The sequence below is a fragment of the Mastomys coucha genome, unplaced genomic scaffold, assembly GCF_008632895.1.
Source record: "Mastomys coucha isolate ucsf_1 unplaced genomic scaffold, UCSF_Mcou_1 pScaffold1, whole genome shotgun sequence".
In the NCBI taxonomy this organism is placed as follows: domain Eukaryota; kingdom Metazoa; phylum Chordata; class Mammalia; order Rodentia; family Muridae; genus Mastomys; species Mastomys coucha.
The window spans coordinates 80,044,482-80,058,769 of NW_022196891.1; the positions used below are offsets into that span (position 1 = coordinate 80,044,482).

General features: G+C 45.4%; 1 protein-coding gene across 4 annotated transcripts in view; it reads right to left on the reverse strand.

The window, feature by feature from the left end:
• Disp1 (dispatched RND transporter family member 1) overlaps positions 1–14,288 on the reverse strand; it is a 164,411-nt gene that overhangs the window by 4,171 nt on the left and 145,952 nt on the right. For all 4 annotated transcript variants that reach the window (XM_031337436.1, XM_031337425.1, XM_031337430.1 and 1 more), the window contains 4 exons: positions 8,992–9,115; positions 7,992–8,119; positions 7,609–7,706; positions 5,296–5,393 (listed from right to left, as the gene is read on the reverse strand). In XM_031337436.1, the coding sequence (XP_031193296.1) occupies positions 5,296–5,393; positions 7,609–7,706; positions 7,992–8,119; positions 8,992–9,115 (448 nt within the window). The remainder of the gene's footprint in view (positions 1–5,295; positions 5,394–7,608; positions 7,707–7,991; positions 8,120–8,991; positions 9,116–14,288) is intronic.

Genomic DNA, 14,288 nt, shown 5'->3' on the forward strand with positions numbered 1-14,288 from the left:
AGGGGCTGGAATGGTGCCTTTGTTGCTACATGGCAACGCCACAGGGATGGCACCTTAAGGACAGGCACTCTCTGAACCCTGAGTCCAAAGACACCTTGGTCTTAAAACTCGTCAGTTTCTAGAACTGTGAGAAAGAAACCACTTTTAAAAATAAATTCTCTAGACTAAGGAAGGTGCTTTGTCAGTCTCAACAGAGTAGACAGAACTCTATTTGACAGATCAAAAAGTGACTAGATTCTTGAAAAATTTAGACTGTTTACTGAAATAAGGTGAAAAGGGTCATTTTTTTTAAGATTAAAACATTTTCGTTTCTGATTTTAAATAAGTTAATAAATACAAATTTAAAAAAGTGGAATTTTAGTTCTTCTACATCCTCAAGTTTATACAGGTTGGCTAAAACCCTTTCTGGGGAACTTTTCTCTGCTGGTAAATGGCTGCGGGCACTTAGGACCTGTGGCGATTCTGGGTTGCTATGGGCAATGTTTCATACCAGGCTAGGCCTGCGAAAAGCGTCTCTATTCAAAGCTGGTCTGTCACAGTGAACTACAACCACTGCTGGATTAGGAAGCTGGTTCAAGTCCTCTCTTAGGTTATAGGAGCCAACCCCTCTTCCCTTAGGGTTAGACTAGAAATTAGCACCTTCCTGGGTCTGACCAGAGACTTGTGTTCAGGAGCAACAGAGCTAAGGCAGCCCCGTCTTATCACTTTCCCCCAACTTTATTTACCAAAGGTTGTTCTGGGGAACCACTCCAAAGTCCAGACAGGGTGTGAAGAGTTTTTCTAACGTGATTTGAAACAGTCTGCATCTGGATTAAACTCGGCTTTTGTCAATGTTCATTAAAGTAGCTTTCTAAGGCCGAGGAGTTGGCTGGCACACACGACCATTTTAGAGGCCGACTTACCTAAGAACATCACTCCCTGGGTAAACTGGAGCTAATATGCGGGGAGAGGGTGGGCGGTGTGAGGAGGCTGCGGCTGGAAATGTACGTGGACACTCATTATCATGTCTGAAGTCTTCCTAGATCTCTGTGAGTTCCAGGCTAGCCCGATCTACACAGGAGTTCTAGGCTAGCAAGGGCTACACAGTGAGACCCTGTCTTAAGAAACCAAACCAAGACAAGGGAAAAAAAATCCTCAACAAAACCAAAAACCCAAATCACTTGTTTTGGCAAATTCTTAATGGGAGGAAAGTGTTATCTAAATGCAAGAGATTAAGTTTTACTTTCACAAAAATTCAATTTTAAAGTGTATTTCTGAAACCACATAATTCTTTTCTAAGACAGAGTAATTCATATTTGTTTCCAAGTTTAAAAATTTGTATCTTAACTTGAGAAAAATGAGCTGGTAAGTCATGGGGCCCTAAAACAGCAGCTCTAGTATTTAAGGCAGGTAATAGTTTACCTGCAAAGGAACCGCAGGAGCCCATCTACCAGGACTCACGTGCAGCTGCTGTGGGGTAGCAGGACTCACGTGCAGCTGCTGAAATGGCCCAGCAGAGCTGATGGAAATACAGCTACCAGGGAGGTGGGGGTAGGAGAACGGGGTGCGGGGGGCATGGCATTGTATCCTTGCATAGCTCTTTTTTTTCTAGTAAAAATGGGGCTTTTATATGTATATTTTACCAAAGATTAAAAAGTTGAACACTGTAAATACCAACTTAGTAGTTTACTGACTACTATCAAAAACAAATGCTAGCTTCCCTCAGGGGACAGTGGTGTTAGCTGATTATAACATTTGGGGAAAAAAAAACACTTTGAAGGTCTCAAATGGGGTAAGAAAAAGTCATAGAGAAAGCTATTACGATGGGCACGCTCTAACTATCCCTCCAGGACACCAGCATCCTGAAGGAAGGACTGGGGCACTAGGGAGTGCCTGCGCATCAAGCAAGCGAGGCCCTCCACTCCTGCCCGAGTACCTGCATACTGTGAGAGGGCACTGTGGCCCTTACCCTCAGTTTACCCTCAGAGTGCAGAGAAATCAGACCAAGGTATGCAGTCATAGCTCGACTGGCTGAGCGGTGTATTGTGTGTACATATGGGGACCGACAGAGGACGTGCCAAGTCTGAAGGTGTCTCGCCACATTGGCAGTGACTAGTCTATCGTGACTGGTGAGTCCAGAATTCAATGTTGTAGCCTGAGGCAGACAGACTGGCAGCTAGGTATCTCTTTACGTAGGAGACAGATGTGTTCTTGTCATACTCTGGGAAAAGCAATCCCTTGGAATAATTCCAAAACCTCAGAACTTTGTAAAAATAAGAGAGTTTCCGAAAGCCAGTCCCACCACAGAGAACACAGCCCTCCAATCCTAGCAGCTCACCATGGGAGCTGGGGAGTCATTCTAATCCTAGCAGCTCACCATGGGAACTGGGGAGTCATTCTGCTTATGTGGTTCTCTAGTTAGATAGTAGCAGGGGTGGCGCTGACTTAAAATAGGGGTTACAGAGGGAGGAGAAAGAGAAGAGAGAAACCAGAAGTGTTTAAATGATACCTTAACTTTAAAAAGCACTGGCTAGGTTCGAGGTATTTTAAGAAGCTGAGAAAGGAAAAAGGAAGATCAAGCACCAACTAGCACGTTCAGCTGACTCCTGGACTCTCCTCCTGGTACCCGAGTCCACAGAGAGCGCTGAACGAGCTTCAAGGGGAGTGGCGGCACAGGCCCCTTGGAAGAAGCGTCAGGAAATATATAGGTCTCTGAGATGGTACAGATTCCAGCAGTATGAAGGTTAATCTAGTAAGCCAGGTTCTCAGACAGAGAATTTCAAATCCCTTTCACGAGCCGAGTCCTCAAAGCTCCGACATCTAAACCGTGCAGAGACCAGCACAGGTGAAGGGCTTCCAGAGGAGTGATGTTCAGAGAGACCCTTCCATTTATGAATGTCTGTCAGTCAGTGGGTCCTATAGGACAGAAGCAAGGACTGAAGAGAGTCAGAGAAGCAATGGGGGGGGGCGCCTCTGTGGGGAGGTGGACGGGACAGTAGCATAAGAAACAGCCACTCTTCCTGCAAGCCCCTCTCTCAATTAGGAGCACAGGTGGCATGTCACTTCCGTGGAACCTGGAGAACACACAAGGCAGAAGACAGGGACTGTCTGGCCCCACTGAGACACTGTGCCATCGGGGGCCAACCCACTGACAGTCAAGCTCCCTGTCTGACCATTAGGTTGGTCCCATTAACTTGAGAAGTGTTAATGGTTAAGCACTTACACATGTGAACAGCACTGACGGGTGGTAAGGAAAGGCCTTCAAAGAGGCAAGGCACTGTGACAAACAAATTCCCCAGGCAGCTCCAACTGGGGACTGGAAGGCGCTCCAGCAGCAAGTTCGCTGTGGAGCTGTTGGCCCAAGTTATCATCTCACACAACAAATGGGCATCATGTTCATCACTTTCTTTCTAGAGCAGAATGTAAGATTGGAAGACAGTCACATTTGCAACTGGTTTAAAAGGGGTATTAATTTAACAAATATGACCATGTTTTTTTGAAGTAGAGCCCAATTTTAGGTTCCCAGCTGACTGCTTAATCATTTAATGTGGGTCTGCAACTGGTCATACCAAATACTCCTTGGATGTATGTTTTCGGTCTGTTTCCCAAATTCTCACTTTGTAAATATGCTCTTAAGAACTGGTCTGGCAAGATGGCTCAGTGGTTAAATGTGCCTGTGGCCAGCCTTGAGGACCTAAGTTCAATCCCCAGGACCCACACAGTAGAAGGAGAGAACTGACTCCTGCAAGTTGTCCTCTGGTCTCCACATGTGTGCGGTGATATGTGTACCCAGGTGCGCATGCATGCGCACTCCAAACCACACACGCACACACGCAGATTAAAAAAGGAACTCTGTACATAACATCACACTTCTTTTACCAAGAGGATGACAGAGGAGCTGGGGAAGATGCCTCAGTCTGTAAAGTGCTTGCTATGTAAGCATGAGGAACTGAGTTCGAATCCCAGAACCCATGTTTACAAATCACAGCCAACCCAGCCAGGCATGCTAGGATGTGCTCATAATTTCAGTGCTGGGGACACGGTGACAGGTAGATCCCTGTGTGTGCTGGCCAGACAATCTGGTCTACGCAGCAAGTTCCAGACCAGTGTCTGAGGAAGGATAACTGGGGCTATCCTCTGGCTTCCACATGCCTGAATTCCAGTGTCCAAACCATATGCTTGTTCCTAACTTATTGCGCCTTGGTGGCTTTGGCAGAATAATGCCACTGAATGGGGTGCTGCTGTCTGGCTGCCAGGAGGTCACTTACAGTTCCCCGCAGGGAGGAAAGAGGCTTAGCTTAATTTAGGGCACGTCTCATTCTCCCATTATTTCCCCTTTCTATATTCTTTCTGCCTTTGTTCTTGCTTAGGAGTCCCTTCCGTGTAAGCTACCTCACAAGGATCTCTTGACACACGCACACAGATGAAGCCCTGACTATACTGCTTTCACTGCTGACACAGTGCTGTTTTTTAAGTCTCAGCATCTACCACATACTAAGAGAATACGCCGTATCCAACTACTTTTCCCAGGCCATGTGGACTCTTTAACGGTCATTCAGGTAGAAAATGGCATACACAGCAAATCAAACACACAAAACAGGGGTGGGGTACAGTCTCCATTATGGAAGTGCAAAGCACAGAGGGTAGGGCAGATCTGGCTGGGTTCACAGCGAGTGCTTGTCCTCCTGAATCTTAGGGTCTTCCAAAGCAGCAAGGTGGGTCGAGCTGGGGGAATCTGGTTTGGAGAACAGCATTGTCCACTGAGACAAGTGTCTTAACATCTTTTGTTGTCCCCATGCCCCACCTCTCCACCCTTCCCTAGCTTGCTTCCCAAGTTCTCCTCTGAAGTCACTGGCTGGAGTGATCACTGACTGAGAGAGGCAGGTCTGCCTTCAACTGTACAGCGACAATGATGACAAGTAACGAGGGGAGGAGCGATGTGGAGAGTGGAGGGGACGGTGTGACAAGGGGAGGGGCCGTGTGCATAGCTGCGGCACCGAATAAGAGAAGAGAGAGTGAGACAGGGTGTCTTCACTAGCATCTTGAAAAGAAACGGTTGTGGAATAACAGTAGAGCCGCATGGTGAGAGAATCTGAGCAGCAGAGGAGGGGCTCTTTATTAAAGGAGGCAGTGTGCTTCTGAAGACGGGAACACGGGACTCTGACGCTGGTATCCCGGCAGCACACGGGCCTGCTGGGGTTTGTTCCACAGTGGAAAGCCCCGTCGGCCTTTCATTGGTCAGACACCAGGGCAGAGGTAGACGGTTCCGTAACAGGACTTTACTGTGCTGAAGAGATTCAGCTGTATGTTACATACCCTGGAATTATCCACATCACACATTGACTTAATGGCAGGTAAATTCCACAGAGTCTCCCCTCCTGCTGAGGCGAACACTACTCTGGAGTAGCCGTCACCTGGGAAGACAGAAAGAAAAATGCTTGTAAGTGATTTAGTTGACCAGAGTCAGAGCTCACAAGCAATTCAAACGAGAAACTGTACAGATAATTTGTTAGCAGCAGGGAAATCTTTTCTTTGATAAGTTCCAGCAGAACATGTGTGTGTGTGTGTGTGTGTGTGTGTGCGCGTGTGCACGTATGCGCGTGTGCATGTGTTAATGTCACTTTAGCTCAAAGCCTGCACCTACCCGCTCCTGGTGACCTTGTAGGAAGTATCTAACACATCTATTTCTGATCACATTATGATTAGAAAGAAAAAGCTGTAAGTTATTAGCAGAAAATTAACTGAAGGTATTTCCTTCCTATAAAGGCACAAGAAATATTAGAATGGTACCCAAGAGAATATCAAAAAGGATCATAAAGGTTGTTTCTCTGGCAGCCGACTACAGTGGTCAAAGCTCTCCCAGGGAGCCACCTGAGTATGAAGCACTGTGCTAGCCAGGACCACAGGCTCCGTGTGGTGACTGCGCTCAGGGCTGTCCCTTTACCCCAGAGTCTGAGTCAGGGTAACACCACCCTAAACACTGTGTGACAGACACACAAGGAGGTGTGTGATGTGGGGGGGGCGGCTAAGTCAGACCTGGCTGTGACCGTATGCAAGCATATGCTAATGTCACTGGGCCTTCTTCGCCGTGTATAAACCATGACAAGACCTATGTCAAATAATCCTGAGGATGGAATGGGAGGCAGGTGCTCCACGGGAAGGCTTCTGTCCTGGTGACTTAAAAGGCTTAGAATGTATCAAAGGAGACAAAGGAGGTCAACTCTCCATTATCTAAAGTGACTGATTTTGTTAGCAAATCAACTGGCAAATGTATGACAACCTTTACAAATAACTTCACTTGTGATCATTCAGTTGTTCTTAGCAAGCACTTATGTTCACCAAAGAGCTATTGTCTTATGTAGACTGAATTGGGATAGGAAATCAGCCCGGAAGACACACGCATGGCAGTTTCCTGGAGCCCACAAAGCTTTAGTCAAGCCAGAGCTTATTGCTCAGGAGACAGCTATCGGTGGGGACTGCCCTTACTATCTATTGTCCTTACTAAGATATTAACCCATGCTGATTAAGCAATGTATAGTAATAATACTTTGAGAGGAAAAACCAAAACCAACCAGCCCAAATATAGAAATAATCAGAATTCGGTTTTTCTAATCTGTTTTAAGAGGCAGAGAATGTTTGACCTTGAACTCGCATTGCTGCGGAAAACTGGCATAAACTCGGGACCTCCTTCCTCCCCCTCTCAATCTGAGGTATCAGATCTAAGATGGGGTAGGGGTTATCAAGGAAGGACTTGATACGAAAGAATGATACTATGAATATTTGCTCAGTTGAAAATCTTCACTCCTAGTCACTCTGCCCACCGAACAGCTGCCACCATGGCAGGTCCTTGCTGCCTCCTGCACGTCCTTCCTGGGCAGCTGCCAGGAACAAGCCAGCTTTAAGCATGACTACATTTCTCTAGTCAGTTGATGGCAACATTTAGAGACCTGTGGTTCCACATGGTAATCTTAGGTCATGTGATGCCTAGGGCTCAATTCTGTGAGGCCCCGTTCTGCTGCAGATAGGCACTGCAGCCCCTTCAGCTACACCTGGCACAACCCTCAGTACCATGCCCACACATCCCCTCCAGCCAGCTGACCACTCAAGCTCTGAGCCTCTGTTTCCACGGCTGAGTGAGGAAGCAGAGTTCCTTCTGACCTGGGCCACTTCACCCTTTGGTCTCTTGTCTCTGAGAGATCACCACATTGATAGGGAACTTGATGCAGCCACCTTCTGTTTTACCTTCCCAAGTCACTGGGTCTACAGGCATGCGCCACCACTCCAGCAGGTGGACAGTTCTTACGACAGCTTTCATTTACACCAAGCTATTAAACTTTCCTGCTAACAGATCATTTATATTCAATTAAGAATACGGACTTGCTATTTATTTGATACAGAAACGTATAGAAGGAGGGATTTGACATATGACTTGAAAGTCAGACAAGGTAGAACATTTTATTAACTGCTGCCTTCAGTTTGAACAGAACCCTTTCCGTACACTTTTATCACAGGTAAACTCATAGACTTAGCCGGCATCTGTAACTACAGAACCAGAGACTGCTGGGAAGGCTGCAGTCTTAGACTGGATCACATTCCACCTTGACCACAGGCGCTGTTCCGTCCACTCACTCGGCACATCGCAGAAGAAGCTGTCTTTCTGGAAGTTCCAGTCTACATCTCTTCTCTCTCTCTCATGATGATCATCCGACCATCTGTCATCCCGGTGGCTGAAAGGGAGAAACAGTCGGGCCTTTGATGAAGCTCTAGCTATCCCGAGGGATGGGCAGACGCTTACAGCAGAGCCCCAAGCCCCTGCCTACTCAGATTGTGTGCTAAGCCGGGAGGACTCACATGAGCAACATTAATTTTTCCGGGTATAAGGAAGAAAAGTCTCACCTTCTCATCACGGTCCAGCAAGACATTTCAGTGACAACTGGTGGCAACTGAGCCCTGTGTTTTAATTTTTCATTAAGTAGTATTTTATCTAAAAGTCATGGAAAGTAAATGATTACCTTTTGGCTTGCTCTTCTGCATACTTATAAGGATAGTTCGCCAGTGTTGCTTTGTATCCTGTGTTTTTCATCATGTTATTCCACGTGACCAGCCTCTGTCCTATTGCAGTCCCTCTTGGTTCAAAACCCTAAGACAAAACATTATGTGTTCCCATTAGTGTATTTCATTACCCACTCAGTACAATTTTGTTAACAACTTAGGAAAGCAACATCAACGTGATGTAGAGTTCAACAGGAACATGGTGTTCTTCACGAATGAATGCTGAGGCGACCTGTGTTAATGCGAGGCCTTTTGGACAACCATTGCTTCTTAGCTGTGACAAAGTCACATGGCTCTCTAGTCACATGTCTTGGGAAGTGGGAAAACGTATCAGAAACTTGCCTGTGCCCAAGCATTTAGTAAGTGAATAATTCTAACTTGTAGGAACTATGATCAAATTAAAGTGTGTTATGCACCGGAAGAGTGTTTTACTGAGAGCACAGGGTTGTCCTTGATCGCATTTGCCTCACTATTCCCCTAGAGGAACACTTACTCAGCAGGTCCTGTTATCTGTTATTTACACAGATAACTTCTCAGAGGTGGGAAGAGATACACAGTATTAAAATCTTTATAAAAATGCTTTCCAAGTATGTACATTCTTCAATATATTGCTCCTTGATTAAACAGGGGGACAGAGAAGTTGGATGTCCCTCCCCACTTCTTGCTTGAGCTTGAGTGGAGGGTGAGCCAGTTCCTTGCCCTCAGGTAACATATCTCTACTGTGGAACAGGAGCTATGTGCTTGCTGGTGGCTGCAGTAAGTTCTGAAAGAAATGGGGAGCTGAGTGTGGTGGCTCAGACCTCACAAGGCTGAGGCAGGGGGATGACAAATTCAAGGAGCCTTGGTGTAAGGCTCTATCTCAAACACAAAGAAGGAAAGGGCAGCTGAAGTACACACCATGCATTTAAGTACTTAATTCTGGGGGATGGCTTCAGGCATCACCCGCCAAGTCCTCCTTACCAGCAGCGGGTCCGAGAAGTCGGGGAGCTCCGGGACTAGGACCCCCACCAGGGCACAGACCACGATGAGCAGCGTGCACATGCCCAGGACCACCACAGGCCAGTCGGCTAGCAGAGCTGCGTAACTACGGGGCACAAAACAAGCACAGAGAGGATGTCTGAGAAGCAGTATGGAGGGAAGGCTACATGCGAGCAGAGTTAGAGCCCCGTGTTTTAGACTAGCACAGGTATTTACTAATACAATGAGAAGTGTTTATACGCATTGATGCAGAAAAGGTCAAGATCATGTTCTTTTCATTTTTCTGATAAAGTAGCAGTGGTCAAATAAAACAGCAGTTCTTTTAAGAGAAAAAAAAATCTATAAACAGGTTCATGTAGTGAAACCTAAAAAGCAACTAAAGCAGACACTTTCCAGAGCCACTTTCTTCCCTCCTAGGAAGAAGCTAATGAAGGCTACCAGCAGACTGAGTTCACCAGGCCAGGGTGTTTAGTCAGTGGGGCATCAGTACCTAGAACAGTACTTTATAGGAGGGGCCCAGTTAATTTTTATTGACAGTGCAACACTGCCGTCTGGGTCTCCAGCCACCTCAGGCTGGCTCCAGTCTCTTCCTCCATTACCAACTTTCTCTCGCTGGTGTTCTTCGCACACCATCTCTGACTATGGGAGCTACTCCCAGTCCTTCTTGCACTGAGCTCTGGCCCCCGTTCCCAGGTATGTTCCCAGTATGGATAGGTGTCTGCCAGAACCTAGTCAAACAAACTTTTCTAAGTGTCAAAGTATATGTGGAAGATTCTAGTTGCTCCAATCTTTATTAGAAGAAGAAAACTCCCAAACATACAGTGTATGACCACTACTCTCAACACTACATGATGATGGCTACTGTGATGGCTGGTTCTGGCTCATGGGAGAGAGAATTCTTCAGTAGGTATTTATGAAGAATTTCCGTGAGAGCATGCTCGTAATTACAAAGAAAGCTGGGGTCTTCACAGGCCTGGAAATACTGCTGGATAGCTTTTCCAATCTCCAAGCAAAGGGCACTGGTTTTGAAGTTCCACAGAACTGATTCTGTGGAGATTTTTTTCTACTTCAAATTACCATTCTATTAAAGCAATTAAGCCACACCACTGTTGTACCTTAAAGAGCTTTCCTGGCATTTCCCGCCGCTGTCCAATATATTAGAGTACATTTACATAAACAAGTACACAACTAAGAGTACATAACTACTTACTGCAGTATTAGTGGCTCATGTGCCCTGTACAGACCATCTTATGCTTAAATCTCACAGTGGTGAAGTTTAAGCACCGACAGGCCAAGGAATTCGATCTTAAAGCCTTAGGTAATCTGGTTCTAGACTCTGGCTTTTAATAATGTGTTTCCATCTGTCTCTTCCAACATAAGTGAAACTAAAGACACGAGGAAGACATAAACTTGCCATATTGGGCTGCATCAGATTCACACTTAAACATTTCTAGGGCTGAAGAAATGTCAAGGGCTACTCACGACTAAATGACAGGAGTTCTGCCCCCAGTGCCCACAGTTGTCTCTCCAGCTACCTTTGCCAAACCTCAGTCTGAGCACTTGGGAGACAGAGGTAGGTGGATTTCTGTGAGTTCAAGACCAGCCTAGTCTGCAGTGGCTTCACATCAGCCATGGCTGTCAGCCAGGACTACATAGTGAGACCTTGTCTCAAAAAGAAAAAAAAAAATTCTAGTCCCACTAGTAGTAATTTCTCTCTGCAAAACCATAGAGATGCACAGGACATTATTTGCCTTATTGCAAATTCTGGATTTAAGACTTATGGAAAGACAGTTTGTCAGGCAACATGAAATTGCCTTTAAGGGTAACTGTGGATGTAATGGGAACATGTGACCCCGATGTGCTGACTGTGGCTGTTCCAGTGTCCTCCCTGAGTGGTCACATGCCCAATGCCAACATCCTTCCACTTTCTTCCCTAGTCCACTAAACACAGACCTGAGAAATCACTGGTCTCGAAGCAATGATGCCCTTTGTCTAACAGCACTGAGATACCTGCTCCTCACTCCACACTTTAAAAAGAGCACTTTACGGGAGACCTTTAGAACATCAGCCCTCAGAAGCAGGAATGGCTCCAGGCCTAAGCATTTATTCATTATACTCTAAAGGGATCCATCTGCTATCTTTCAGAAGAGCCACAGTTGCCCCTTTTTACAAAATGTTAGCAATGGAGGGCCGCTGCCCTCCATTTCCAACTGTGGCTTAATTTATCCATAGAATGAATGACTTTTGCTTTGTGTCCTTAAGAAACACATACACAGAAACCCTAAAAACCTCTTTCAATAATTGCTTTCCTTTCCTTTGAAAACACATGGTTTTGATTTCACAGCCCTGCCACATGCTGCACACGTGCACCAGGGACATGTGGAAGTTTATGGTTAGTTCTTTGGCACATTCTTCTACACACGTTTAACCTCGCTGTATCACAATTCCTTCCGCTCACAGCAGATGGTTCCCACGCTGGCTCTAGAGACAGCTGTTCAGCACTGCCATCTTGGGTGTGCAGAGCATTGTGGGGGATGCACAGCCCTTTAGACACGTGCTTCTCCTGAACAACACAACCTTCTGACAGTGCCTCTGCCCCTTGTGCTGTCCAGGCCCAGCTATGGGCACTACAGGGAAAATAAATGTTTCATGTATGATATGAAGTCCAGACAATGGTTATAATATCATGATTAAAAAAAACCCTATAAAACTGAGAGGGGTAAAGAAAATTTAAAATGACTTATAAAACACACACAGACACACCTATAACATTCTACTTCTGACAGTAAAGTGTGTTTAAGCTATTTTCTTTGAAAAGTGAACCACATGTGCATTAGAGCAATTTTTAAAAGGTCCTTTTACCACAGACCGGCCTGCACATCAGGTAACACTCACCTTGGGCTCACCTGCTCTAATTGGGAGGTGTCTAAACAGGAACACAGCACAACCGTGCATTCGGCCCTTTTCTATATTACTTGGGTTAGGCAGGAAGTAACCTGGGGAATGGCTGGGGAGGCTCTCCCTGAGGGGAGGGCCTGCACTTCTGTCCTGGCCACCACTGTATAAAGTTCATGCCATCCTTCAGCTGGCTATCTCCAATCCTTCAGGGTGTCTTAAGTGCATCCATGCACCATGACTAAGTGCAGGATGGCCCCTGGGTGAAGATGCCACTGCTGTGCTAGACTGGTATCCAATAGGAAGTCCTCTGATTATACTTACAGAGGCTCAACCTTATTGCTAGGCTTAGTCTGGAAACACTGTTGAGTGAGTCTCCCAGACCCTCCCTCCTTATGCAGAGGTGATATCACATATGGGTGCGCTCTGAACTGGCCACTCAGTCTCCATAGTGAATTGTTTGCTCCTCCCCTGGCTTACCATTTGTGGCCTCTCTAGACGCTTTTTTCTGTTTCTACAAACTTCCCTAAAGGACGTGACATGCCTGGGGGCCCCTCTCCTGACCAGCCCTCCCACCTCAGTCCCTAGTAGCCTTTACTCTCTTGACTTTTGGGCCCAAATCAATGAACTAGTCTTGGTTTCTAAACCTTTCTGATCTGAGCAAACATTAAGATCTTGTGTTCACTCACTCTTCTTTTCTAAGGAATCCTTCCCCTCATAGCCTACTGCTCCCCCAAACCCTCTGCTCTCCACCCTGCCCCCGATAATCCTTCCAATTTGTCTTGTTCTTTAAGGACAGGCATTTCAAAATGTTCATGTTTCTAGTGGCATCAATTGTCAATCTAATGGGAAGAATGACTCAGATTCAAAAAATTTCACACACAAAAATAGGACAAACAACTCCTTTGTGTGAGATATCAATTCATCTCTAACAGTAAAACAGTAAGGATGCAAGGCATTGTGGGAATGCAAAGATTGGCTCAAGAAATTGGCTCAACTAAGTGTAGACACTCAAATGGGTACAAATAACCCACAAAAGTAGGCAAAGGATGGGTTAAAGAACAGAAAACAATTTGCCAGTGAAAAACAGGAGATCATTTCTGGGTGAGGTGGGACTGGCGAGTCAGGGAAGCTGTTCTGAGTAAGTCACACTGATAGGTTGATATGGTAGAAAAAGAAATTAGGAGTTTTTAAAAACCAATTTGGTAGCAGAGGAAAACCCCAATCTTTTCAAAATGTTGAACCTTTAGTCAGCTGAGAAAATCATTATTTCCAATGAGTGAAATTCTTTTTGTTAATTTGGCATGTTTGCTGTGTATCTTTCCCCATGTCTCTGTTCCTCTCTCTTGCAGGAAGGGGTAAAAGTGGAAGAACTAGGTCAAGTAGGAAGAACTAGGTCATTTATGTACAGCATAACAGAATGTGATTAAGCCTAAAAAGGAAGACAATTATGATGCGGGCTGGAATATGAATGTTATGATAGTCAGTCATGGTGGACAAGGGTTGGGTGGCTTTCCTCAAATGAGTCATCAAATTTATACCTAGAGTAGTCAAATTTATACCTAGAGTAGTCAAATTTATACCTAGAGTAGTCAAATTTATACCTAGAGTAGTCAGAGAAACAAAGTACAATCATGGTCTCCAAGACTGTGGCAGAATGAATTGAGGACAGAGTTCCCGTCTAAGCATTTCAGTTTTATAAGATGAAAATATGAATACACACATATATAAAATATCATAAGGTTGTGCTCTTCAAAATGGGCTTTAAAACCAGGGCTGAGGAAATGGCTCAGTGGATAAAGTGCTTGCTAAGCACTGAGCTTGGAACCTTGACTGCAGGTAAAGCCAGGTACTGGGGATGAGACAGGATCCTGGCAACTGCTTCCTGGCTGAAACCATGAGTTCTAGGGTCAGTGAGAGGCCCTGTCTCAAAAACTAAGGTGGACAGTAATAGGGGCACTCCAGCCTCCATAGGACACACACAGAAGTGACCCCAGAGTTAAAATGCAGATGTTCTTGTTTCATGACTGATTGTCTAACATGTTCTGGGCCCTGATCCCAGTTCCTATAACATAGACACAAAAGAAAGCTAAAATGTAACGTATAGATTGCATTTTGCCAAAGTCTTAAGTATTCTCTCAAACAGGAGAGTTTGCTAATGAGAATTTTACTTTAGATAGTGAGTGCTCCTCTTGGGAGACAGAGTTTTACTTTAAACCAGTGGTTCTCAACTTTACTAATTCTGTGACCCTTTAACACAGTTCCTCATGTTATGGTGACCCCAACCATAAGATTATTTTGTTGCTACTTCATAACTGTAAATTTGGTAGTTATGAGTCATAATATAAAGACCTGATATGCAAGGTTCTGACATGTGACTGCTG